General features: G+C 40.1%; 1 protein-coding gene and 1 long non-coding RNA gene across 2 annotated transcripts; one reads left to right on the plus strand and one right to left on the minus strand.

Annotated features, from left to right (window-relative positions):
• The first annotated feature begins 1,034 nt into the window (after positions 1–1,034).
• Positions 1,035–18,542, plus strand: WDR75 (WD repeat domain 75). Its single transcript, XM_027678089.1, has 21 exons — positions 1,035–1,133; positions 1,289–1,418; positions 2,205–2,270; positions 2,904–2,997; positions 3,582–3,706; positions 4,036–4,106; positions 4,649–4,765; positions 5,325–5,413; positions 6,222–6,380; positions 7,120–7,179; positions 7,269–7,384; positions 7,877–8,049; positions 8,860–9,023; positions 11,187–11,370; positions 12,784–12,878; positions 13,299–13,394; positions 13,975–14,144; positions 14,721–14,780; positions 15,876–16,019; positions 16,100–16,191; positions 18,061–18,542. Exons 1-21 carry the CDS (start codon positions 1,048–1,050, stop codon positions 18,266–18,268), a joined length of 2,499 nt encoding a protein of 832 aa, XP_027533890.1. The 5' UTR covers positions 1,035–1,047; the 3' UTR covers positions 18,269–18,542.
• On the minus strand, positions 7,703–25,995 carry LOC113965137. The gene is made up of 4 exons (XR_003533456.1): positions 25,806–25,995; positions 25,180–25,305; positions 8,098–8,195; positions 7,703–7,962 (listed from the first exon to the last, which is right to left on the minus strand). It is a non-coding gene; the product is annotated as an uncharacterized LOC113965137 (long non-coding RNA).
• Between the last annotated feature and the right edge of the window lie 1,160 nt (positions 25,996–27,155).

The raw sequence follows: 27,155 nt of genomic DNA on the forward strand, positions 1-27,155 counted from the left end.
TGGATTGTGTCACTATAGCAGACCTGATATTTACCCTCCTGGTCTGGGGGCATTCTTGAGGTCTAGATGGTTTATCAGCTTCTAAATTTATGGCAGACCTCTTAAAATGATAAAACTAAATGTGCATTACACCAGTATAACAAAAACATTTGCATTAAAATGCATGAGGCATTTATCTTTCTCCTTCATCCAGAATAAAGTTCAACATGCCACGTTGCTGTGTTTTAACTAGACTTGACTACATTTAGTGTAGACCTGGACTAAAGAGATAAGAAGCCCTTTCCCATTTACATAATAACACGGATTAAAGGGACTATCTTTTCCTAGAGACCTTGCTTTTTCCTCCATGACTGAACTGAGGTTTTAGAATCATAGAATCAGCTGGGTTGGAAGGGACCTCCAAGATCATCAAGTCCAACCCTTGATCCACTACCGCTGCGGTTACTAGACCATGGCACTAAGTGCCACATCCAGTCTCTTTTTAAAAATCTCCAGGGATGGAGAATCCACTACTTCCCTGGGCAGCCCATTCCATTTTAGTTGGCTGTGGCTCTAAACTTTGATTGTCCCATACAGAGAGAGGACTAGGGTGCATTTGCCTGCGAGTTCTAAAATATTCACCAGAATGAGAGAACGACGCAGCTGTTACACCCAACAGCAGCGATGAGGCAGAACTTGTAAATTCTCCAGCCGGGAGAAGTTTCTCTCCTGGAAGGAGGTTGTAGCCAGGTGGGGGGTCGGACTCTTCTCCCAGGGGACCAGTGACAGTACGAGAGCACATAGAGCCAGGCTGCGCCGGAGAGTTCAGGTTGGACATTAGGAAGAATTTATTCGCAGGAAGAGTGACTGGGCATTGGAACGGGCTGCCCGGGGAGGTCACTGTCCCTGGAGGTGTTGGCTCTCAGTACCGCGGTCCGGTTGATCCACGCTGGGTGCTCACAGGACCCATCCTGCGGTGCCGTGAGGCGGCGCGAGGGGGCGGGCGCGCGGCGGACGGCGAGCCAATGAGGGAAAGCGCCGCGCGGCCGCGGGTGCCGGCGGGACAAGATGGTGGCTGCGGGCGCGCTCCGCGTGGTTCGCTGCGGCGGCGGCGCCCTGCGCGGCGCCAGGGCCGTGTTCTCCGCCGACTCCAAGTGAGCGGGGCAGGGGGACGGGAGCTCCGCACCCGGGGGGAGGGGGGGCTCCCGATCTCCGTGCAGAGCTCTGCCCGCCGGTATCCCCGCGGCCTGGCGGCCCCCGCGGGGCAGCCGGGCCCCTGTCTCCGCGGTAACGCCGTTTGCCCCCGCAGGTACCTGCTCTGCGCCTCCGGGGACTTCGTGAAGGTGTACAGCGTGACCACCGAGGAGACCCTGCGGCTCATGGGCGGCCACGCCGACCTGGTCACGGGCATCCAGCTCAACCCACACAACCACATGCAGGTTTGCGAGGGGAAGGTCTGGGTGGGGATGGGGGTGCCCCTGGCCCTCCTGTGCCTCCTCGGGGGCTGTCCCGGGGCTGGCTGGAGTTTGGGAACGAGCTGGGAGCGATTAGAGCATCGCTGAGCTAATGTTGCTCTGAAATCTGACAAGAACGGTAGATGTATGTGTTTTCTACAAGTTTTAACGTGAAACGTCATGTGGATTGCACTGGTTGAATGCAATGACAGCAAAAGGGAAATGTCAGCAAAATTTCCGGTTCTTTGATGACCGAGGGGTAAAAAAAGCATGTGAGAAGATCAGCAACACTTATTGTGGTTGGTGTTTACCCCTGTCTGTCTGCTGGTACAGATGCAGATTTGACTAAATCCCTTTAACTTGCTTAGTGGCTCTCACTGTCCCCAGCCTGCCTTCCCTGCTCATACTCTGGCTCTCAGGTTACTTGAGCTTTTTTGGTATCTGTATATAAACAGCAGTTATTTACCAAGAGGGACTGATCTGCATATTAGCTGTGAAAAGTCTGATGCAAATGTTAATAGATGTTCACATAATGGGTGTCTGTGTACTCACACTTCATGGCAGTGTACATTTTAAACTAGAGTGTTGTGCTTCCATTGCACATTCTTTGAAGGTAGCACAGAACTGGTCTGTGTCCTGTGTTTTTGACGATCCAGTTACCTGGAATCACAGTTCCAATGATCAATCTTCCAATTTTTAAGTTGTGATTTTATGTAAAAGCTGACTTTGAAATATTGCTTTGGCTTATATATTTATTATTTTTTTCCTCAGCTCTATTCTTCCTCTCTTGATGGCAGTATTAAGCTTTGGGACTTCATGGATGGGATTCCCATTAAAGTATGTTGAGTTATTCCTGTTGAGCACATCAAAATTATTCTTGACCCCCTGATTGTAGAATACTGCTATTACTACAAATGGGCACAAATCAGTCTGAGATAAAGTTGTTCTGCCATTAACACAGCCTGAAAACCATCTATGGCGGTAATAGAATGTGGCAGCTGATGTGTGATGATGATGCAGATTCTTTTGTGGGATGTACTGACATACTGACTTTGCTCCTTGCTGCATTTTGGAGCCCAGTGTAGCTCTTGGGGAACATGCTGCAGTTTGGGATATGCCAATTGGAATTGATATAATGGGTTGAAATTGTGGGCTGCTAACTGTCCTCTTGATCCCGTTTTCTGCTAAATAGAAGCACTTCCCTATAGGTGGGCCTTCTGCTTTGTATTAGGGGTAAGGTGTCTTCAGGTTTTTCAGAAAATCTGATGTCTCATATTTTACTAGTACTGTTTTAACATTTGTGTTAGTCCTTGAGAGAATAAAGATGTTTGTATTTGTCTCAGAATCAAGAATTTTAGTCAATACATGGAGGGGTCTTTAAAGCACAGATGCTTTCCTTATTCTAAAAACAGCATTATTCACTGTTGAAAAGCATACAATAATTGTTGACCTCCTCTTTTTTTTCTTCAGACTTTCACTGTAGGATGCCAGCTTCTGGCACTGTACACACCTGCCAGTGCTGAGGACTCGGTGTTTGTTGTAATTCCAAAGAAGGGTGAACGAGGTACAGTACAATTAGCACCATCCCTGTCATCTCAGTCACTCTGTCTGTGCTGCTGTCACATCAGTGAATGGTATGCTGCAGGAATGTGCTTTAATATGTTAATTGTGAAAATATTTCTTAAATCCTGTGGCAGATGTCTGTAGTCCTGCATGTCATAATTTTTTTCTGTTTTCATTGTATGACATGTATTTGTCTAGAAGAGTCCTTATCTTCACTTGTGAAGCATATAGTGCATGGATGTGATCTCATAGATGCAATAAATCTTTAGCAGTGCTTACGAAGGTACAGGGTATACTACTTAAGTTGAACATGAGTACTTGAGATTACTCTTCCACTTTTAGCAGTGTTAACATAAATAGACTTGTCCTATTTAACAGCATGCCTAGATATTTTTTAATAGGATTTTGTGTGAAATAAATATGGTTTAGCTTTACTCTGCACTATAATATACTGCTGCTTCAGAGCAAGAGCAAATACTGTGCAACTTTGTGTGGTTTCTGCTTACAGTGGCACTGATACCCACTGTCTAGTCCTCGTTCTTCAGTGCTACTGTTTGAAACAAAGAGACTTTTTTCTTTGGTCAGATACATTCCAGCTGGTCTCTGTGAAGCTGACAAAAGGAGCAGGCCAAGACCTGGAAGCCAGGGAGCTGTCAGTGGTTCTGGATGGTGTGGGGGCATCAGCGAAGCAGATTGCATTTGGAAGAGAAGTATATTCGCCTTTGGGTTTTTTTCTTCTGTGGGGTGTTGGTTGGTTGGGTTTTTTTTTGTCTCAAATTCTATGCTGTTTATGCCTTCGTACAAGCATAAAACCAAAAGTAAATGAATCTGTGCAAGGCCTGTGCTTTATTTTATACTACTTCTGTTTTATATACTAATAGATAAAAGAAACATCAGCACTTACCACAGGAAAGTCTTTATTTAATGTCAGCTCATATGTTGTCTCCAGTGTTAAGTACTTTGTAGTGAAATGTGATTCTTTTTTTTTTCTCTTTCATATGTAAAAACATAATCTGTATATCCCGCATTGTTTTAACAGGGTGAATATGTGGCATCAGTGAAAGAGGTTAATCTCCAAGTTTATTTCTTTAAACGGAAACTGTTGAACAGGTAAGAATGAGAATAAAAATGTCAAGTATTGATTCAGTCCAATATATCATAAGTGTTTATTGACCAGTGATATGTGCACACATGATTTCGTGTTTGTCAACAGCCATTTGGTTTTATGCTGGAGGAAATGTGGTCACTATATAAGAAGCTTCCCACAGAAGCAGACAGTGAGCACTGCAGTGGCAATGGTACCTTACCTTTGCAGCTCAGGGATGTATTTTTTTCAGGAAAATACTTAGGCTGATGCTGAACTGAAACAAGTGACATAGTTTGGGCAGGGTTGGGGCATGGGGAGGAAAGGAGAGTAGAGGAGAGAAAGAAGCAAAAAAATTTTCAGCTTGATTGAAGGCAAAGAATAGTGAAATAAAGAGAAAAATAAGTCTGTCACTATTTTGTTGAGAGTGTATATAACCATAACAACTTGGAGATGTTTAATTTTGCTAATCAGAAGTATTTTTTATGTGCGCTAACTGATCCTTTTGAAGGTTTAAAAAAAACCAACCCAACTCATATAATTAAAGGTACTTCCTTAACTCTTGAAGGTTTTCTTTGCGTGCAGCGAAGACAAAAGGTGGAGACAATCAGTTCAGCTGTGTAGCATGCCACCCAACAGAGGATTGCATTGCAACTGGCCATGCTGATGGAAAGATTCGCCTCTGGTATGTGCATTTTGATTCAACTGCTCTGACCAAAGGAATTAAGTGAAACCTAAGCAAAGCAGTCTAATTTGTCCTTAGTGCTGCCATTTTTGGAAGTCATGATGAACAAAGAATGAGCAATGTACCTGCAGCGTTGACATTGCAGGGGATGGCTTCAGTGTAATGTCAAATGGAAAAATATTCTTGTTAAGCTGTGCTCCACGAATCTAAACTTATGTGGAAAAAGTAATGCGGGAACAGCAGAAATAACACTTGATGGGCAAGTGGAGTCCTAGGGAGAGCACACCAGTGGAACTACTTGATTAAAACCAACACACTGGCCAAGTTGCTTCCAGGGGTGAGTTGCTCAGTACATCTAAAATGGGAGGTATAGATGACCAGGAGGGTGCTGAAAACCTGCTGGTGTGGTTCTTTCCCTCTGCATCACCTGAGCACTCGAGAAACTGTAGTCTAGAAGTTAGAGGAGAGGATGATATACTTGATTCAATTCAATATTTCTTTTCCTTTGTTCTGTTCTTGATGTTGTGAGTAAAAACCTGTTCTGTTCCCCCCCACATAGGAGGAATTTCCACCACAAGAAAGAATACACATATTCCGCACTGCACTGGCATCATGATATTGTCATGGATCTGGCTTTTTCTATGGAGGGTGAGTAAAAGAAAAGTAAAAATCAAGACAAAACAAAACAACCAAAAAAACCCCACCAAAAGCAAACCTCCATCAAAAAACCCCTTTCAAAGTCAAAAAGTTGCAGAAGGGAGGAAAGAATCAATACAAGTTCGAGTTTGCCCACTTAAATTAATTTTTAGAATTTTAAATATGTCCAGGAAGGATCTAAAATAAAAATGGAAGCAGTTTTTACTTTTTTTGATGTAATTTTGATTGGCATTCATAATGTCTGTAGTAGAATTTAGAATCTAACCCTTCCTCTCACCTCTTCTCCCCCACCTCCACTCTCATTCCCTCTTCCTTTCATCAGTAATACTGATTAGTTCTTGTCAGTCTTATTTGCATCCAAATAAAACAAGCTAGTCTGGTCTGAACTCAAACCTAGTGTCAGAAATACTTTACTTTTATCTGAATTGTGTGATCTGAGCTATTCTCAAGATATTTCTTAGTGCAAAGTACTTTTCAATGAAGGAGAACAATTCATCTGTATTCTAACACAAATACTCAGCTGATTCAGGAAGTAATGGGATCTACCACTCCCAAAGCATTGTTTGAATTTTACTGTAGGCACAAATTCTTCTTGCTTAATCCAAGTTTCTCTAGCAATTTAACATGGGATAATAAGAAACATATCTGTGTGTGTGGCCCAGGCTCAATATATTTGCTTTGTATGTGACAGTTTAAGAAGTTTTGAGACAGTTATGTTTGTCTGTCATTGTAAAGATATACACTACTGAATTTTTGTTTTTGAGCAAAACCAGTAACTGCATTTTTATTGCTGGAAAAGGAACCAGGTTGCTGAGTGGTGGAGTTGAATCAGTTCTAGTGCAGTGGCACAATGAATCATCGTGTCAGAAGGATTTCCTGCCTCGTTTGGGGTCTCCCATTGAGTACATCTCCATGTCATCTGACGGCGCGCTCTGCTGCACCTTGCACACAGACAACAGTAAGCCAAAGCAACCTTGAGTATCACTTAATGCAAAATGGAATGCAAATCTGTATGAGCATCTTGGCAACAGGAGAAAAATCCAGATAATCACAAAAGGGGAAGAAAAACAGGTACTTTGTTCTGTGTCACATAATGTGACAGGCTACTGACACAGAAAAATTGATTTCAGTTTAAGAATGACTGAAAGCTACTCAGCAATCAAAACAGCAGAATTTGTGTTCAAGGAATCTCAAAACAAAGTAACAAGTTTTTATGAAAAATTCGACTACTGCAGTGAAAAACAGAAACTGCTTGAGAACACAGGGACAAAGCCAGAGATCCTGGACAAGGTGCCACTTTGTATTCTACAAGGCTAGAACTGATTGCAAAAATTGCATTGCATGTTACAGAAGCAATCAACTATTGGAAAGAACTTGTACAGTCTTCCTTTTTGCTTTCTGTAGCACACTCCTCCCCTACTGAGGGATTTTTTGATTTCAGGTTAATTAAACAGATACCGCATAAAATGTCAGTGCTGATCTGAATGGAGAGATGCTTGAAGTGACTTTTTTCTCCTGCATCAGTTCTGTGAATTTGCCTGGTGACTGCTGTAACTTGGCTTTCCACCGTGATGTAGGGGTGTCATAAATTGGGAAAAGATACATTTGCAGTACAGTTGGTTGTGGTCCCTTTCCCACTGTGAGATGTGGTTACATTGCAAAAGCCTTTGCAAGACTTGGTTTGGTTTCTCTTTCAGGAATTACAATAATCAACAGCAACCTAAGGTTTTCCAGAAGTATTCAAGGGCTAATCAAAAGTAAGTTCAATAAAACTTACCTTCCCTTTAGAGGATGGAATGTGTCACTTACCATCTTTGGTCATTTGTCACCTGATTTTTGTTTCCAGGTAGGGATGTCAAGACTGGCCTAGTGGTTGATCCTAGAACCAAAGCTCTGGTCATGAATGGAGAGCCTGGCCACCTGCAGTTCTATTGCCTCCAAAGTGACCAACAGCTGTTCAGTGTAAGTTGAATGAGCTTGTACCAAAACTTTAACTTCTTTAGTCAAGTAACTTGTGCATCAGAATTTATTTGAAGACTTAACGTGGCAAAAAGGAAAAAAACCCAGCAGCTATATGGCAAGGCTGGATCCCAGGCTGAGATGTTCTTGCCTTTATTGCAAACTTTTTACTTGTTAAGCATAGCTAAATGTGGATAGTGTAAAAAGTACTTCAAAACAGTGTGCACTACTCCTGTTAAATGTCTAATTTCTAGGTAAAATCCCTCTAAATTATTTTTTCTTCTTCTTTCCTACACAAAGGATCACTGTGGAATGCACACACCCTAATGATGTTTTCCCCACATGCTGGTTGTGGTTTGTTTGTTTTTTTTTTATGTCACAGCCCAGTCAGGTCTAATCAGTGCTTTCAGAACATCCTTTCTGCGTGGTTTTATGGATGGTATCTCTTACAGCTACACTTGAATTTTGAAGTTTAATGTTGGCCTTGTTTTGCAGTTGGACATTGTGCAGCGCCAGTACATCCACGAGGCAGGGCTGAAGCAATCTGACCTGGTGAAGGTTGCATTCAGCGCCCAGGGAACCTGGTTGGCCACGGTAGAAGAGAGAGAAGAAGTGACAGACCCCGAGTTAGAGCTGAAGCTGTGGTTCTATGAGGAAGAAACACAAAGGTAACAATAATAGAGCTGGCTTTCTAGGTGTCAGAGTCACACAAATACCTGCACAGACGTGGTCTTGCAAAGGCAGACTTCTTACAGATCAACTAATAAAATTCTGGGGCAGACTGTCAGGAATTTACCATGCACACTAGAAGCATCTGGAACAGCACACAGAGTTGCAGTAACTGCAGATTGGACATAATTGCTCTGAATCTATTTTACTTAGAGTAATCAGACAGGTTGTTGTAACCATGGGACTTAAATTCACGTATTTCCTTGGTATTAAAAATCGTAGATGTGACAGAATAGTTCTATACCTTGTTCAGTTTTCCCACTTCTGTCTAATCCATCATTCATTGGTTAGCCCTTCTAGAGTGCAGAAGATCAGGAATTTATTGTTGATTTTTTCTTTAGCTAACATATGCATCTGCTTAATACACTTACACCAATTTTCTTATTTAAACAAGTACATTTTGACTGTAAATTGTTATTTTCCTAAAGAAGAAACAAAGCAAAAGAAAGCTACTACACAGATCAACTATAGGACTGATTTTCTAAGTACTGGAAAGACTGCCCAGAGTTCAAGCAGAATATTTGAGACATGCTTGCCCAGTGATAGGTGCTGAGCTACAATCTCTCTTGCTATATGGAAGTAATTAGGGAAATCTGATCTGTAAATGTGATACCATCTAGCTGTCTTAATTAGACAGAACTTCTTTTATCCCTCATCTGCCTGCCCATTCCAGAATCAACTTAAAACTGAAGTGTTCCCCAAGTTCCAAATGAAATAGAATGACAAGCTTCTGTTTTCTTTTCCTATAGCTTTAAGCTGAATACTAGGATAAATACACCCCATGACAACCACATCACAGACATGTGCTTCCGTGACATGGGTGAACTGGAAGATGACTCTCTGATACTGGTAACAACTGGCAGAGACTGTGTGTTTAAAGTCTGGGTGATGGTAGAAGACACTGATCCAGAAGGCAAGTATGGTCAAAGCATAACATACTCTTACTTGCCACCTTGTAACGTAGAATCCTGAGAACATCCTGAGTTGGAAGGGGCCTACCAGGATCACTGAGGTCATGCTATAGAAATTCTGACCCTAGCTTCATCTGCTCTGTCCTGTGCATTGATCTGGTTCTGCTGCTGCATGAAGTACTGTACTCTCATGAGCAGCCTGTGATGGAGTTCTGTCACAGTTTTGCAGTCTTATGGATTGATATGGAGGTTCCTGAAGTAGCAAAGACCTTGCTGAGCCTGCTGCAGAAGGGAATGGCAGCCTGTGTTGATTGATGAAAGGATTGTTTGTGGTAACAATTTTTCCATGCTGGGAAAATGGATTTTTGTCATTCTTCTGGATAGACTTTTTTTTTGAGACTTCTGCTCGAGGGAGCAGGAACATGTTAAAATAATAGCACTTTGCCATTCTGCAGCTCTATCACTTCAGAGTTCATTTTTTGAACATCCTTCCTTTCCATTAGATAGTTGAACATCTTAAAATGGGTATTCAGCATCCACTTCCAAGGTACTTTAAATAAGCAAATTTCACCTCTTGGTGCTGATGTTTACTTGTTGCAAACAGAACATCTCTGGATGTGTATTGCCCTGTATGGCTTTGGATGTAAAATACAAAAGATTTCCACTTAGTAATTTCCTTTTACTTGAATGTTATTTTGGTGCCAGCCACACTTAAATGAGCTGGAACTTCCCTGCCACTTGGGTGTCTTGTCTTTTCATGTTCCCAGAGAGCTGTAATAGTGGTCATGCTGAACTGCTTACGGTTTAGTAACCTGTTTGTCTTTTCATGGGCAGGTGAGAACATGTTCAGAAGTACTTTTGAATCACTGAGGTTTCCATTTGGAAACCTTCCTTTGCCAAATTGACTTTCTCTCTCCAAGCTCTTTGCTCAACTGTGGCTGCTGATGAGAAGGACAAAAGCTTGTGTTCATTTAATAGCAGCTCCCTCAATGATATCTGAAAGTGTTTGGGTTTGCTTTTTTTTTTGTAAATTATTCTGATCCTAAATTATATTCAACTTAATGAGCAGCTGCTTTGATCTTTGAGTATGGTGTGGGTTGGAGATGAAACCTAATGGGGTTTGTTTCCTTCCACAAAGTAGTTTTGTATCTACTGACTGGCCTCATCAGGGATTTTTTGTGTGTTTGTTTTTTAATGACTACAGAGTTCTGTTCCATGGCATATGTAAAAACACAAATTAGTGCTGACTTCTGTGGTGTATTTGCCCAGCAGGGACAAGGTAGGAATGCTCAGGGAGAAAGGCTCAACATGCTGCAGCTTCTGTGCAGCAAATATTGGTAAACTAATGAACTCATACGTTGAGTACATGCTGGGATATTTTTAATTGCAGCAGATCTCTCGCTGTGCCTCTAGATGGTGCCATGCAGTTTGAAGTAGTGAATAGTTTCTGGCTCTTTTTTACAGGCAGGTCTTTTAATCATCAACTTGTAGTCATTATATAAAGGATAGCTTAGCATAGGGTGAACTTCTTTTCCTTTCTTTCCTCATCCTACTCATATGTTTCAAAAGCATGTTGTGTGAATTATTTTATACTGGGAAATGTATGTTAATGTGGTAAGTACATCACTTTGCTTCAGTTTATTTTATGGCAGTTTTCAGCAGTGGGAAAGGTATCCCAAAGGAATGCACTGGCATGTTAACACAAGGCAGCATGCTGATGGGTCACTTGATGGTCCTCAAGTCTTCTGTAATGAACCATGAGCTTTGTTGTACTCAAATGCAACCTATGTTCAAATTTCAAGTTCGTGTTCTTGCTAGAGTTTTAAAAGAACAGTATGTTGGAGAACAATAAATGCTGAATCTACTTGAGTACCTTTTTTATCTAACATCTGCCTATTCAAGAGCATAGTTAACAGAGTTGGCAGAGCAAGCATGGATATTGTACCATGTCAGGCTCGGGATCACTGCTCAAATGCAAAACTGAGGGCAAAGGAAAACCCTACCAGATGTTTTTCATAATAGAACAGGACAGATTCTCTGCTCTTCCAAAACATAAACCTTCTGAAACAAAACTGCCTTGCTCTTGAGCCTATTTTGCAACAGTAATACTTGAATTCCTTCCTCATGTACAGACTTGAATTAATTGGCTTGTTCATTCAATGCAGCACAGCAAAGTGTGAGCTGGAGCTGTGATTTTGTAGGCAGCTACCACAACTACCAAGCTACCAACTGCTGCTTCTCAGAAGATGGTTCTCTGCTTGCTGTTAGCTTTGAAGAAACTGTCACTGTTTGGGATTCTGTCACTTGGGATCTTAAGTGTACGTTCTGCCATCCACCTGGAAATATAAGGTATGTTTTTCATCTGCTCTTTTATGTCTCGCTTGAACTCTCAGAACAGAAAGAATCAATTCACAGTAGTCCAAGACTTCATATATATTCATAAAAATGTTGAATTTAACAGTCTTAAGTTCAAATATAGTAAAGACTCTAAAATGGCTTTTAGGTGGTTGGTAACTCTCATTAAAAATAAGATCAAGCTTTTCAGTTTCTTCATCTTATTTGCTTATGCCTCCTGTACCTCCTATGCTTAAATATGTGGCACACAGTATGTGTTGATAGCCCTTCTCTTTCCCCCATTAGTCTAGGGATGAATCAAAGTACTGAAAAAGTATAAATACAAGAAGTTTGTTCTTTATTTGTGTATGCACACATACAAATAGAAATCATATCAATAAATGATGATATCATCTCTGTTATGAAATATATATCTTGATCCTCTCTAACCTCTGTTGGGAAATCCATGTTTGTCTGGCAGACTATCCCAGCATGCTCCCTTGTGTGCCCTCATGATAAAACACACCAATATTGCGTGGTCACAATGTTTTAAAGACTGACACAAAGAATCATAGAAGGATACAGAGATTTCTCATTTTCATGTTTTTGTGTGTATGTTTGTAAGCTTTTCTTTTGTGCTATGAAGTCTGTTTTGTTGATACTTGTGCTCTGAGATTAGAAAGGGAGAAACATGATTCTAAAAGTGGGGTGCAGGAAAACTGTGAGAGGTATGTGAGCTTGCTACAGTGGCAAGCTTTTCCCAGGCTAGCTGCTCCTCTTATAGCCTTTACTATGTGTTATAGTAAAAGGAAATAAATTACTCTAGGAATATATTAAATTACTGTATTAAATGCATAATTTCAAAGGGCTATGCTTTAATATACAAATTCTGTCCCTTACTAGCTTTTTTTTGAAAATGTTTTATCATTAGAAACCAAAAGGGTGTTCTGGTATTCTCAAACAAAAGACTGAGAAATTAAAATAAGTGGAAACAAATCACATGCTTTTTTCAGTTGGAGCAGCTTATAATAACAGCTTTTTTTTACTATTCCTCTCTTTCTAGTTCTTAGAGCAATACTTGTGGTTCTTCAAATATGGAAGTTACTTTCCAGTCTCAGTGTGAACACTTACTATTACATATGGGTTTTTAATTTACTAAAAGCTTAAAATCCCTCCTTTAAATCATAATGCTGTAGAAACATGTAATCCCTTTAGATTTATGCATACTTTTGAATCTGCCACACCTATCTGATGGTTTTATGTGAAGTTTCATGCCACTTAGAGGTGAAAGCAAAAAGCAAGCTTGATTTAGATATCAGAACTAAATCTTAGCTGAGTGTTTTTTGTGAATGGTGAATCATTGCTAGATAGAGAAACAAAGATGAACTCTGAAGGTCTCTAATTTGTTTTGACTTTTTACTTCTGTAGGAACATCTGCTTTGGGAGACTAACATGTTCCAAGTACCTTATTGGTGCCACTGATTATGGCTTTCTGTGTTGCTGGAACCTGCTCACTTGTGCATGTAAGATCGGCTTGAATGTGTGCTAGAGTAACTTAATACTTCAAATTATTATGAAACCTTAAAATAATTCTAGTTTGATTCCATACTGACACACTACAAAATGCCTTGTGGAAATACGGTGATTTTCATATTTCAGTTAGGATAGTATCCTGTCCAGTGTGCATATGCTTTGTGTGCATGTGTAGAGCAAATTCCAAGTTAGATGTTGATAACCAGTAATAGGTAGTCCTTCTTACTTTTGTGTAGAAGCTGGTGGTATTTGTGCATTTTCATTCACCAGGGAATAAGTGAAGCTGCATGCCTCTTCCAGTGGTTAGGGCCCTGTGTGTCATTTCTGTTTGACCTTTTGTTTGGCAGAGTGCTGAGGTAGAGCTGAATGGCTCCTTTTCACCTCTGCCTCCTGCTTTGCTTGCTTTTCAGTGGAGTGGAGTGCCCACCTCAACATCGTAGTTCTGCAACCTGATCCCCTTTCGGAACATATTGCTGCGGTCTCGTGGCTCTCCAAAGAGTCCAGCTGTAAGTACAAAGGCTTCTTTGACAAGTAATAGTCAGCGGAATTTAAAACTGGGGAAGCACAATTTATGGAAAAGGTTTTCTTAGAATTCAGACCGTGAAAGCTGTAAGATGGACTTGAGCCTGTACTTGCACCTCTGGATACTGAGCCATGTCTGGCAGCAGCCATCAAGTAAAGCATGTTGGCTCCTCATCTTTTCTTCCAGCAGTTAGATTCTGGTACAGGATATAGCTCAGGATTAATCAGGTTTTCTGGGTAAGGGTCTGAAATGTTCTTGACCCTCTCTTGTAAATGCGAAGCTGTTGCTGAAGTATACAGCTACGTTTTAGAACTCTGACTATAAATTAAGATAACTCTTCCTAGAGCTACTGTCCTACATGAATTTCTAAGTATGTTGTCTGGATTGGAGTACTGTGAAAGGTTCCTTCCACTATGCTTAAGGTTATCCAATTCTGTTCCTGCAAACTTGTGCTTGGAGGCAATCCTGTGCAGCCCTCACTGGCTGTGGCTGTAGGACTTTGACAGGTGGCCAGGAAGGTCAGATTTTCATGATTTAAAGAGAAGACATTCTTGGTTTTTCAGTGTTTGTGTTTAAACCAAATGAACCTCGGCCGATCTATATCCAGAGAAACCTTTGTAAAGAAAAGATCCTCCTTGCTGCCTTTGTTCCAAGAGATGAACCTGAAACAACTGGCTCAGAAAAATACCTTTGGCTAAGAAGATCCCAACTATTTTTTCTTACGGATACACAAGTAAGAAATTGTGATTAGCAGGTGGTTCCTGGGGAAAAAGTATTTTAAGTGTGGATTGATACAAATTCAGAGTTGTGCTGTTGTTTCTTTTTGTCATTTCAAGTCAGCATAAACCATGCTTTGTTCTTTATTAAAAGCTTTCAACTGCCAAAACAGCCTAAGCTCAAAATTATTTACTGGTTTTCTACTTCCAATAGTTTATGCTGCCTCATTGATATGAGAAACTAGATAAATTGGGAACATTGCTTATGCTGTTTAACTTAACCACCTAGAAGCTGTATATATTATTGCTGATTATACAAATGTTCCATATGATACTCAGTTTTCCTTGTAGTTTCTGGATGGGTGTGGGGGTTTTGTTTGTTTGTTTGTTTCCCCAAAAAGTCTATAGAACCTTTAGGTCCATTCTTGCTTTCTTTCAGTTTCTTTACAAAATAAAGAGGAAGAGATGTGTTTGTCTCTTCCACTTGACTGATAGAAACTTTTGGTCCAGTTGGAAGCTTCTGTAGGCAAGGTATGGAAATGTGGGAAACAGTTTCCCCTGTGATAACTGTGCTGCATCCTTCTGTATTTTAGGAGCTAATGACACTTAGCACAAAGCCCCTGGAAGAGCGGCTTACACCATCGAGCAAACAGGTACCTGTCGTGGAAGTTCTGACAGAGCTGTACAGACCAGTTCAAAATTCTGATGGGGTTCATTTTGTTGTACTCACATTCCCTTCTGTCATGAAAATGCACAGCAGATCCTTAGCTGGAGTCACAGGCATTTAGGTGTGTGGGGGAGTGATCTGTATTTGCTTATTTTTTGACAGAATTGCTGTTTGTAAAAATCTTTTTAAAAAGTACCAGTAAGCTACTCCCTCCTTTTTCCGTTTCCCCTGAACAACAAAAAGAAAAAGATATATTTCTAAAAGATTCAGGTTATGCAAATGAAGCAAAATATTTGAATGAGCTCTTTCCTTATCTTGGTTTCTGTAACACTTGGAACCTTGAGTGTGGCCTCAACTGTGCTTTCTGATGAGGATGAACAATTGTCAGTCAATTGTGACTTATCAATGAGAAGGAATTCCAGAACTGCAATCCAGTATGTACTTCTGTGGAGAAGTAGTCTGGGAAACTTGGGGTTTTTCTGAATTCATATTGAAGGAGTGTGTCACACTCACTGAACAGACTAAACCAGCAGCACTTGATTGATTTGGTTGGTTACGTAAAATAGATTGAAGTGGAAACTAGTATCGTTCTGATACAAAATCCACTGGTAATGTGGGCATAAGCAATGAGTTTCTTTGGAGGGTTGGGGAATAATTTGGTGCTCGGATTACGGTATATTGATCTAGGAGGGTGCCAAAAGGCATGGTGCCATGTTTTGCTTCCTGTTAAGTAATTGAACGTCTCTGCAGGTGATGCTGGGGTATGAACAATCTTTTGGTCCCAAGGGGAATCTGAAACTCATACTTAGTTTTTCTGGCACATGCACCAACTTGCATATTTGGAAATTAATGGGTCTGTCAGCCAACTAAAATCTGGTGTTCTGGAGAGTTTTGCAACCCTCTGAGTAGGATTCTCTCCAGCTGCCTGACAGAGAATGAGTACAAAGAGCCACGTAGCTCAGTTAAATTTGAGCATAAAGTTTTGTCACCTGGGTTGGTTCTGAATTTTGGTAACTTTAAATGAGATGGAACTTAGATTTGTGACACTAAAATTCTACTTAAAACATCTACATTTTTCAAGCTGGCAGTAGAAGAAAGTCTCCCCGTGACCCCGTTTAGTTTGCTGTTGGGAAAGCACAGACGTCAGCAATCACAAGAGGATGTAGACCTTGGAAAACTAGTTGTTCATAATAAGCATGAACAAGCTTCACCTGCTGTCAAAGAGGTAGGAGTAATTACATTAAGTGTACAAACAAAATCACGACAAACAAAACCTTACATAAAGCTTCTGTTTTATCTTTTCAGCTTTTGCACACTCCAGCACACGTTTTGCCATCTGCTTCTTTCCTCTGCCCTATATTTATTAATTCATTGCTCATCTCCAAAGAGAACAAAAGGTAAGAGAAGTTCAAGAACTCTCCTGTTTTAAATTATGTACATCCTTGTTTAAAGTGTAAAAGCAATTTTCCAACACGCTTCATCTATTCACTAAATTAGTAGAACACTTTAATGTGGCAAGTGTTTTTAAAATAATGCAGTTTTGGGGAGGGAGGTAGTCTGGCTCTTTAGTGTATTGGGTCTTTTGGGGCTGTTATTTTTGCATGCTCATATGCAAAATGTTGGCTTTGGTACTCAAATGTTCTTTATGAATTTAACTTTATTCCAGGGTTTTAAAGGTTTTATAGTGCTATTTTTGGATAAATGTTAGATTCTCAACTTTATTCGAAATTACTATGACTTCTTGCTTAATTCTTGGTTTCAGTTTCTAGATACACCAAGAAGTTAGTCCTTGGGTTTAATCTTAACTATTTGTTTAGAACTCAAATTTCATTTCTAATTCAGCTACAAAATATGAATGTATACTGTAAGCAGAGCTAAGTTGGACTTCAAGTGCATTAATTCCAATTTATTGGAGTAGTTTGATAGTTACTTGAAATGTGCTGTAGCTTGCTCCTCTGAGATCAATGTCTGCTAGTAAAAAAGGAATGCAGGCACAGGGGTTATGACTGCATTTTTGTGTGATCTGTTCTTTAAAGTGTTTCATTAAACTCTGCCAAGCCAGGGATGAAAACGTTCCCTTGGTATGAGCTGATGTTGTGAATTTGCAAAGCCCAGTGAGCAGGTGGTTCCCAGTGCCAGGGTTTGCCCAGGAACAAACCCCAGCTGGAGCAGTTCTTGCACATGCACTGTATTCTGCCATAACAGCAGTGGCCTCAAGTTCTGGCACCTTGTGAGCTTTCTTACTGGATGCCACAACAAAAACATCAACAAAACACTGGTGAAAATCTAATACGTGGAAACTTGCATTAGCTTCGGTACTGAAGAATTGGAGAGCTCAGTGACCTGTGTGAATATTTGCACGTGTAGAGTTTGTACTTTGAGAGTGGTGATGGGTGTGACTGTGCCATTTAAAGGTACATGTAAGGGCTGTAGGATTGGGCTCTTCAAAACCGACCAGAAGATATCAGTCTAAAGGGTGTATATGATACAGTGGATATATTATTAATGTTACATGCTGTTATTTTCCTTGACAGCATGACATTATTGTATGCTTTTCCATTTACACTTTGAGTGATAAATAGTTGGTATTAGAACAGATGATTTTTAGGAGAACAGAGCGTTCTGCACGCAGTTCATTCCTGATGAGGTGCAGAATACTTACAGTAGACACAGTTACTGATGGTAACTGTTCTATATAATCCTTTGGAATTGTGCTTTCTACTTCAGCACTGACTTAGCTCTTGAAGTCAGAAGGGAACAGCCACTTTAAACACCTCCCTATGTTTAAAAATAACCCCAAACAAATGAAACTTTTTTTCTTTTCTAGTATCACTGTAGGTATTGTAGCAGTTTTTAAGACCAACTGGCCTTTTTCAAATTCAAAGAGAAGAATGGCCTTCCTGAATATTGCCTCACCTACCAGTGTATGCAGTGTTTCTAATCTTGTAGGACTATGATATTGTAACTTTTTACATAATGCTGATCTGCCTGTTCTGCAATCGTGTGTTATATTCGGAGGAAAAAAATACTTTGTATAAGTTTACTTAAAACAGAGAACAGCTATTTGAAAAATGGCTTGAAATTGAGATGGTAAAAGAAGTATAGTAGTTTTTAAGTAGCCTGACATGAAAAAAAAAAAGAGATAAATTCTAATATTTACTTAATTATTTGCATGATAACTTACCTCTCTCCTATAAGTAAGGAGAGTATAGTACAGTACTACAGTATGTTAAAGTACCCATTAATTGTTTCCAATCATCTTCCAGTACTGAAGAAGTTGCTGATGAAGTAGAAATGGAAAGTGAAAAAACAGAAGATGATTCAGATGAGGAAAGAGATGTTACAGAAATGGAACAAGAAGACACAAGCCATATGGAATTATTAGGAGAGATGACATGTAAACTGTCTAAATCCCAGGAAAAGGAGCTACGAAAAATAAGAAAAATGGACTACAGTTGGATATCAGCCTTCTAAACAGACATCTAATGTTTTTTATACTGCAAGCTGAACCTTTGTGGATTCAATATTCTTAAAAAAAAATCTTTCAGGCCCTTGGGACATGAATTTTAGCAGCCTCTCTTTCCAAAGGAAAGCAAAAAGGGGGGCAGGGGATTAAAGTTTTGAAAAGCTGATTCTGCTCCTATTTTACTACTGATTCTCTGTGACCTTAGAAAACGTTTAACCTGGTCTTGGGGCTTTTTTTTATTCCCCCTTGCAAGTATATTTAAAAGGCTAGTAGCAAAACTGAGTTCATTATCTTGTGATCAGTGAGCAAAGTGACAGCTCAGCTGCTGAAAACCTCCCCCACTGAGGCCGGGCTACTGCTGCCAAAGCAACAGCAGAGAACACCTTCAGTTAGTGAGACTGCTTAGTTCAAGGTCTGGCAGGGAAAATCAGGGGTCTGTGTGCAGGTAACAAGTCTCCTCACCAGAAGTTCCTCTCCAGGTGTTGAGACAGATGACAAGTGGGTTTATATGCCTGATTTGAGAATACAGATATTAATGTCTGCGGGTGTTCACAGAGGATGGAGATTCTCAGGCAGGGGGTACTTCTGTGCAGCAGAGCATAATGAAGCCTTTCCAAATATCAAGACCACTGCACCATGTAGAAGGAGATGAACCTCTCAACTTGACAGCCAGCTTGAGTTCCTGTATATTACTTAACTATAAATATCAGAGTGTAGAGTTAGTTTGAAGTAGTAAATTTGAAGGCCTACAAATGAATGAGACTTCCTGTGGTGTTGCAGTATGAAGGCAAGCGGATGGAAATGGCACAAGGTCACTAAAAGCTCTCAGAAAACAATATTTTGCTAAAACTACTCAGATAAAAATGTTGGAAATGGGAGCAGATCCTTCAGCTCTTGTCAGCAAAACCCATGTTCTCCCCACTTTACCTCTGCCTTTAAATTGAAAACCTTTCCTCCCTCTCCTTTCTTAACACCATATATTGGAAAATAATTAGCAACAATGCTTTTTACTTTTTTGGGGGGGACGTATCCTACAATAGGCAAAATCTGTCACTTCTATCATGAATAGAAAACACTGAAGTTCATCCTTAAGCATCAAGGAAAGCACTTCAGAAGGATTTTGCTGGAAGGTTTAACTTCCCATATTTTAACATGAATTGCCTGATGATAGTGCACTGAAGTGTGTTTATATTCCCCAATTTTAGACTAAACCAGCTTGGGTTAACTTGGTCACTTGGAAGCAAAGGGCTTCTGCAGCTTCTCATACAATAAAGTTAGGTACCATAGCTCTTTAGACTATTTATTTATTATGGCTGTGAGGCACATTTTCTTCAACCATAGATTACTTACATAGGACTAATATTACTGGGAATTTTAAGGAAAGTTTTTAATATTTAGTCATTTTGCTTTCTTATGCCTTGGTACAACAGAAAAATAACATTTTAAAACCTATCAAAGTTTTTCAAAATTAGTTTGCTTGTAAGTTCATGTACTTTTACTTCTGTCTCAAACTTACGGGGAGAGGAAAAGGAAAACACACTGACCCTGTCACAACTACAGCCAGTTTTCTGCTTTTTTTCCCTTTTTATAACAGCTGTTTAGATAACCTTCTGGTATACGTAGCTGAAGCAAAAAAAAATCACAGCTGCCCAAATATTATGCAATTCTTATTTCCATCCCTTTATCTGCAGATCTGAAACTGATACAGCCTTTTCAGAACCTTGGACCCAATGGATTTTTCCCTAAATGAACAGTTTCAGCAGAATAAATAGGGAAAACGTGTTAAGACTGTAACCGACAAATGACAGGTTTCGAAAGCTCAGAGATGTGAAGAAATAGAAAGTACAGGTAAAAAAAAAATATTAGTAAACATTTTCCCCCCTCAAAACATGCACTACACTAGGAAAGGCACACTGAAAGGTTTTTGTCTTTTTTCTTCAATAACATCAGACTTCAGCTCTATGAGAAACAAGTGTGAGTTGAGCAGGGATCTCTACGTGTGTTGTTTCAAAAGCACTGACTGCATCAAAGCCTGGCATGGTGTGACTGTGTCAGCAACACTTGATGTGGCTTTAGAGGTAAGGAGGAAGTCTCAGTATCTGTTCATGTGGGGTTTTTAAACTTCACATGTTCTTGTGAAAGTCAAGTGCTTTCCTGGAAGCTAACCTGGTACTAACAAGAGAGAATTTAGATGCAATTCAGCATCTGAAGGCACAATTTAGTTTTGTGTCCAGGCAGTAGCTCGTTGTGTTACCTCATCAAGATACAGCTTTTAGACGTAACCTTTTGTCTTTACTCGCTTTGTTTAGTTTTGCACAGTAAATTGAGCGTACGGGGATAACAAAGAGAGGCCTCACTTTGTAGTTCTGTGTGTATGTTTTTTCAACTCAAGCAGGAAATACATTTCTGGTTACAGCTTTACTACATTTAGTAGGCACATTCTGACCAACCATTTTGAAAATGGCTTTTGAATGATACTACAATTACAATGAAGAATATGGTAGGAGGGCTGCTATTCCTCCACCTGTGCCTGCTTGGGAATGCTTTGTGTTTAAAATAGTTCTCTGCTGTTCCTCAGTATTTAATTATTTTTAAATCACATGTTTCTCAGTGGCCATGAAAGGTCTCCATATTTACTGTGACATCCTAAGTCAAACCTGAATTTGATTTTTTGGCTTCTGCTTTCTGATTAATAACTTTGTTATTAATCAGAAAAATTTAACACAAAAGACCATAGAGAAGGAGATTGAACTTAGTCTCATGATTCCAGTTACATGATAAATACAACAGGTAATAAAATACCTCTGCACACGTAGAGGTCAGTGTTCAATACCTGTGGGTGCCTCTTGCATCACTGCAGGACTGCAGTTTTCACAGAAGCAGTCACAGCTTTATTTAGGCTGAGGGACAGACCATGCAAGGGTGGCAGGTGCCTAGAAGGGGACTTGTTTACTTCCCAGATTTTCCACAGATAAACATGAAAGCCTGAAACTTCAGCAGCTATGAAAAGCAGCATAAAAAATATAAGCAAAGCCTTATGGATTATATCATGGCAATGGGCTTTGACTGAGATGCTGCTTCCCTGTGACGCTGCTCTAAATGCAGAAGAGGTGACCAATAATTGTAACCCATTTGTTGCAGTCAAGCTTAGTTCCACAGAGACCAAAAATCACTGCTGTGCATTGGTATTTTGTGGCCCCAAACTGGTTATTAGTTAACAGCAGCTCCAAAACACACCCTGTCCTTCGTGGGCAGACTTGGCAGGAAAGCTACTTTAAAGGCTGGTGTTGATAAACAACAGTTGCTACCTTTTTTCAGGTTGTGTGGGGAGGAAACTGTAAATTGTGCAGCGTGTTTTAGGATCACTCGGATCTTTGTATTTCAGCCTAACAATCATTTGGCTGTCTAGCCTTGGGGAGGCTCTTTTAGATGTCTCAATCTGCCAAATCCCAGTCTGTGCCGAGCTTCCTAAAGCATGTGCTAACAGCCAGAATTAGAATCAGCAGAGAATAGGGCAGAGGAAAACAACAACTTCAAATATAACTCAGAGAGACTTCAACAGATCTTCTAGTTCACCCTCCTGCCTCAAAGCACAGTAACTGAGTTATATTTATTTTTGACAGATATTTGTCTGATTTTGAAAACCCCTGATAAAAGCCATTCTGTGGTCTATGTAATCTGTTCAATGCTTACCTATTTCACAGACACAGTTTTTCCTAATAAAAGTAATCTTTCTTTCCTGCAAAATTTCTCTTCCATTCTTTGATAACAATCTTTAGAAAAGAAATGAAAGCATGCTACTCTATTTCCTTTAAAGAAAAAAATCATCTCTTAACCTTTCCACTTTTGCTTTTCTGTGGGCCCTTAGCAGCATCAGAATTATCCTCCAGCCCTTCTTTGGGTTAATTGCTTACAGGTCAAGTATTGTTCTGAATAATTTATAATTTCAAGGGCAGAACTTGTCAGGGTCATTTGATACATTTCTGGATAGTCCTAGAGCCTGTTCTTCCTCTGTTCTGGCTTGTACCTCTTGCTTATTAGCTTAAGTATCCAAGTCTTTTTGGGGTTGGCAGGAGCAAAGGCAGCAGTTTATACCTCAGCTAACACCCTGGTGTTGGCAGCTAACACCTCCTCTGATGCAGAATCTCTGCAGGGCACCATTTTCTATGGATACCTGAGACTGAACAGTGCAGGCATTAGTGGTGGCCTCTGCACAGCATTTTTTGGCAAGTTAAGCAGTGGATTGCAATGATGTAAACTGGAATTTAGCCAGGGCAGCAGGGTCACTCACCTCTAAGGTTGCAAAAGACATTTAAATAATACTCTGAGCAGCTCTGCATTTTAACTACTGCACTAAGAGCATATAAACAGGAGAACTTGTCACAACAGAGTATCTTCACAAGATGAAATCATTATCAGATGGCAGAAATCATGAACGAAATTTGTGTTCCTGTAAAGCTAACTCCGGATGAAATCCCTACTCTTCAGAAGTCACTGTCAAAGCATCCTTTGACTTTACAATCCAGAGTCACAAAGTCACATAGCCAACAACAAGGTAAAGTACTAAACCTTAAAATACTGCTATAAGCAGCGTTCTGAGTTATATGTGTAGTTTGAAAGTGAATGTAGCCCAAGGTACTTATAAAGAACTTCTGGTTAATATGGTTCGTAATACATGGAATGAAGCCCTTTAGGGAAATTCCATAATGTGGCTGTAAGGAAAGTTACCACCCAGCTCTAGAACCTGCATATCAGCAGTTCCTGAGGTTGTGGGTCCTTTCCTCAAACGCTTTGAACACATAAGTGGCCACCATGGAAAGAAGCATTCCCACCTTCCAGCTAACATCTGCTGCCCACTTCTGCATCTCCTGTGCCAACACAAGCTGTTTTTGCCTTTGTGGGGAACTGGCTGGGGGAAAAAAATCTGCTTACAACAAAACCCAATAATACATGAATAAGTAGTTTAAAATGTTCACAGAACCACATTTCCACTGAGAACAGGGAAGGATTTTTCTTCAAGATGTTTTTGTGTGCTCAGGAGATGAGGTTTTAATGTTACACATCCAAACCCCCACTCTTGTCACAGAGCCTGTCCCTTGTGCCAGGGGAGCTGCAACCACATCTAGAGCATTCCCAAGAGGTGTTTGTTTGATGTGATACCCAAGACAGCTCAGCTCCCATGCAGCAACTCCTGGTTTCCCCTTGCTTCCTCTTCCTCCTCTTCGAAACTAATAGCTAAATAAACAAATTTCAAATGAAGCAGTGGCCAGCAGTTCAAAGAAAATACTTTTAGACTGATACTAGCATGGCACTGAACTGTGGAGGGGAGATATTCTCTTAGCTTCTGAAATGAAATGTTAAAGAATTATGAGGTTTTTAACTTGTAATGAAGTATCCCTATTGGAGCCATGACCTTTGTCCTCTGCTGACCTTTGCAGATGCAGCTGTGTAGCTAAGAATTAGGCTTATCATTCAAGAACAGACTCTGCAGCCATTAACTTGTCTAATTTCTTCATGAGAGCAAGAACAAAGAAATAGGTAGAAGGTGCCCAGAGAAGCAAGACATTTTTGCCAATTGTTCAAAATGGCTTTCTTATACTGCTGACTCCTTTATTTTAAAATAGCACAGATTTTAAATTATATCAGCCATAAAGCTGGTTATCAGTTTCTGTTACTGATGCCTCAAATTATGTTTGTTTACAATGCTACTTAGTCTACTGTATTTTTAGATTTGAGACTGTGATCAAAGCTTTAAATGCCTTGGCTATTTGATTTCCTTTAATGACAAAAGGAATTTTCATTTCTTCCTCAAACTGATAAAACAAGCCAACAAACAAACAAACTCTACATTATCTGAGATGTCATCTCTTTCATTTTTAGTCACTGATTTTACAAATAGTAAAGAAAAAGTGACTTGGCACTCTTGTAAAGTTTGCTACTCAAAGGCAATATATAATTTTCACCGAAGTCAGACACTTCTGCAATGAAAGCTTTTGTCCAGGCTAAGTTTCCTCTGTGCTTTGAGCTTCCCTGAGCCCTGCTCCTCTCTTAATTTCAGTCCTAGCTCTTCTAAGGAAGAAATACAGGGAAAGCAGGGGGATCTTTCACAGTCTTCCTTTTCCACTTTGAAAATTAGGCTTGATGTAGCAAGAAGTTCTCAGCATTCATTAAAATTATGTAAAGATGAGTTTTCAGTATGAAAGACAAATTGAAGACCTGCCTCAGAAGAAGGATCAGAGTGGGTTTGTCACCTTGGGCTGTGTGTCCTGAGACCCACCAGGAGCACACACTGTTGCCATCACGGCTGCAAAGACAATGAAGTGCAAGTCCCAAAGTGCTTCACTTTAGCCTCCTTGTTTTTCATGTGAGCTGCAGATTGCTCCATTTCCCACATCCTTTCAAACTCACAGAAGGAAAAGTACCAAAAATACAAACAGTAAAAAGCAGTGCATGTGCTCTTAGTACAAAGAGACTATTTAAACCCTGAAATACCCCATACATGAAAAGAGCCCTTTTTTTGGTTGGCATGGTGCAAACGAAAGCTGGATTTCTGAGAACTATCACATAGGCTAGGAAAGGAACATTTTCATAGTGCTTGCTCCCTCAGTCCATACAGAATGTTATTTCTGGACTGCATATTCTGTGAGTAGGCTCAGGACACAGTGACAGTTTATGTTTCCTTTTCTATGAAATCCACTAGCTGATCTCAAGGATTAAATGGAGAGAAAAACTCACATCACTTGCAAAATAAAAACCCACTTCTAAATCAACTGGTTTAGAGGGAGCCAGAAAACCACCCTGAATACCCATCAGTGCAAATCACCTGGAAGCCATAAGTAACAGCTTTCCTATTAACCAGCAAAGAATGTTCCAAAAACATTTCAATTCTCAATAATGCAATGTCAGTAGAACTACTTACAAAACAAGTAAAGTCGGGCTGTTGTATACAAGTAGTGGATGTTTCCTGCTGCTCTTCGTTGCTCAGTAATAAATCAAGCCACTTACACAGTTCAGGCAAAACAATTCAGTAGACCCTACAGAAATGCTGCAAAGATAGATAGATGGATAGATAGATAGATAGATAGGTAGGTAGATAGATAGATATAACACAGCCATGCTTGAGACTTCAACTTAGAGATTGGTAACAGTTCAAACACAAACCTGTTAAAAAGCTTCCTATTTACAATTTTAAAGAAAAAAATATTCAAAAGTTCTCATGTAGTTTTTCAGACGAAATACAACTGTGTGATGTATAATACGAAAATCCTACATCCAGAGAAATAAATTTTAAGCATGCTTAGCTTTTTGTTACTGAGGAAAAAATGAATCCACAGACGCTCACAGGCACCTGCTCAGGTTGCAGGAGTAGCATCAGCAAGCAAAGGAACAGCAAAGGGGAACAGACTTAAAAAAAAGAAAAACATTCCTTAAAGCTTTAGGAAGAAGAAAAACAAAAAGTTGTATGCACAGCACAGCGTTGATAATTTTCCCATAATTTTGTGGCTTTGGGTTTCGTTTGATCTCCAATGGCTGCTTTTCATCTACCTGGAGCATTCGTGTCTCTTTTCCATGTGAATTCCCCGGTGCCAAGCCACAGACTCCTCTTCGGAGGGATGTTCATGGCGACTCTCTCCTCTTACCAACTGCTCATCTCAATTAACTTCCTGCAGTGTGAACTCCCAATCCAACAGGGCCAAAACTGAGCAAAGGGTTCAAAAGTTATTTGGAAGGGGAGGGGGGGGTGAGGGAGACGCACACAGACAAATCGCAGGAAGTTTCATTTTTCTCATGGAAACCAACCTAGAAATCAATTCTCTCCTTTTGTGTAACTCCCTCCTAGGCAATCATGCCAAGTGGGAGCAGCAGCTGCCCTGCCTTTCCCTTGTACTCATGCACTGGCAGTACCAGGGATGGAAAGGGATCCAGGTGAGTGTGCACAAGTGACAGGGACAAGAGCCTCACAGTAAGACCCCACTGATCTGTGGACTTTAAAATATCCTTAACAAAAAGAAATCTAACAAATTCAGTTTAGGTCATAGTCTCTAAATAAGAATAATTAGAGAAAGCAGAAAGGAGGCTTCTTGCAGACACATCAGTTGCACTTGAAAGGTTACCAACATTTCACAATCGTTTTCTTACAGTAACTCAGATTAGTATAAAGATGCTCAACCAGAGACAGTCCAAAAACTTCACAAGTGCAACACGGCAGATCACACAATAAAAAACAACACTACATAACAGATTTAGTTTGACTCTGGGCAACAATTACTCTGCCTTTGCTTTGGGATTTTTTTTAAGAAAAATTTCTACTGGTGTAAGGCTCTAAGATAATAATATGACAATTAAAATAACAGAGATCATAACAGATGAAAGTACCCAGACAGCAGATGCTAAAGAGAACTCTTACAGAGGAAATTTATAAGACTTCAGTAAATCTGCAGGAAATAACTCTCAGTTCTATAGTCCTCCAACTGATAATCACAGCAATAAAAATTAAAGTAAACAAGGATCTTCTAAAAAAAAAAAAAGAATTAAAGATTTACAGAGAAGTAAAGGGTCTCCAAAGGAAGATATGGATAACACCTGGAAACTGTTGGGTTCTGTTTTAATTTCCACACATAAGCAGGCTCTGGACATCACGTCTCTCTGTGATTCTCATAATGAAGGTGCAGTTTGCACTGGCAAAGCCCTGGCAGGAATAGTGAACTTCTCTTGTTTTCCAAGCACGAACACTTTTCCCATGCACAAGTACTTGCTGATCAAACAAAATGTAAGAGACGTGAAGGGTTCACAGCTACTTGGTGCTTGATATCCATCTTGAAATATGGAACAAGCCATTGTGCTCTGCTTAATGTGCTAAAGATTCATTACAAGAAAACAGACCCGAGCTGTACA

This window comes from Neopelma chrysocephalum, unplaced genomic scaffold (genome assembly GCF_003984885.1).
Source record: "Neopelma chrysocephalum unplaced genomic scaffold, ASM398488v2 Primary Assembly neopelma1_44, whole genome shotgun sequence".
Taxonomy (NCBI): domain Eukaryota; kingdom Metazoa; phylum Chordata; class Aves; order Passeriformes; family Pipridae; genus Neopelma; species Neopelma chrysocephalum.

Bases quoted from the DNA above. Each gene is read 5' to 3' on its own strand.
- WDR75 (XM_027678089.1), top strand. From the start codon at position 1,048: ATGGTGGCTGCGGGCGCGCTCCGCGTGGTTCGCTGCGGCGGCGGCGCC. The intron at 2,271-2,903 runs GTATGTTGAGTT...TTTTTTCTTCAG, and splicing joins TGGATGGGATTCCCATTAAA to ACTTTCACTGTAGGATGCCA. The intron at 9,024-11,186 runs GCAAGTATGGTC...CATTCAATGCAG, and splicing joins AGAAGACACTGATCCAGAAG to CACAGCAAAGTGTGAGCTGG.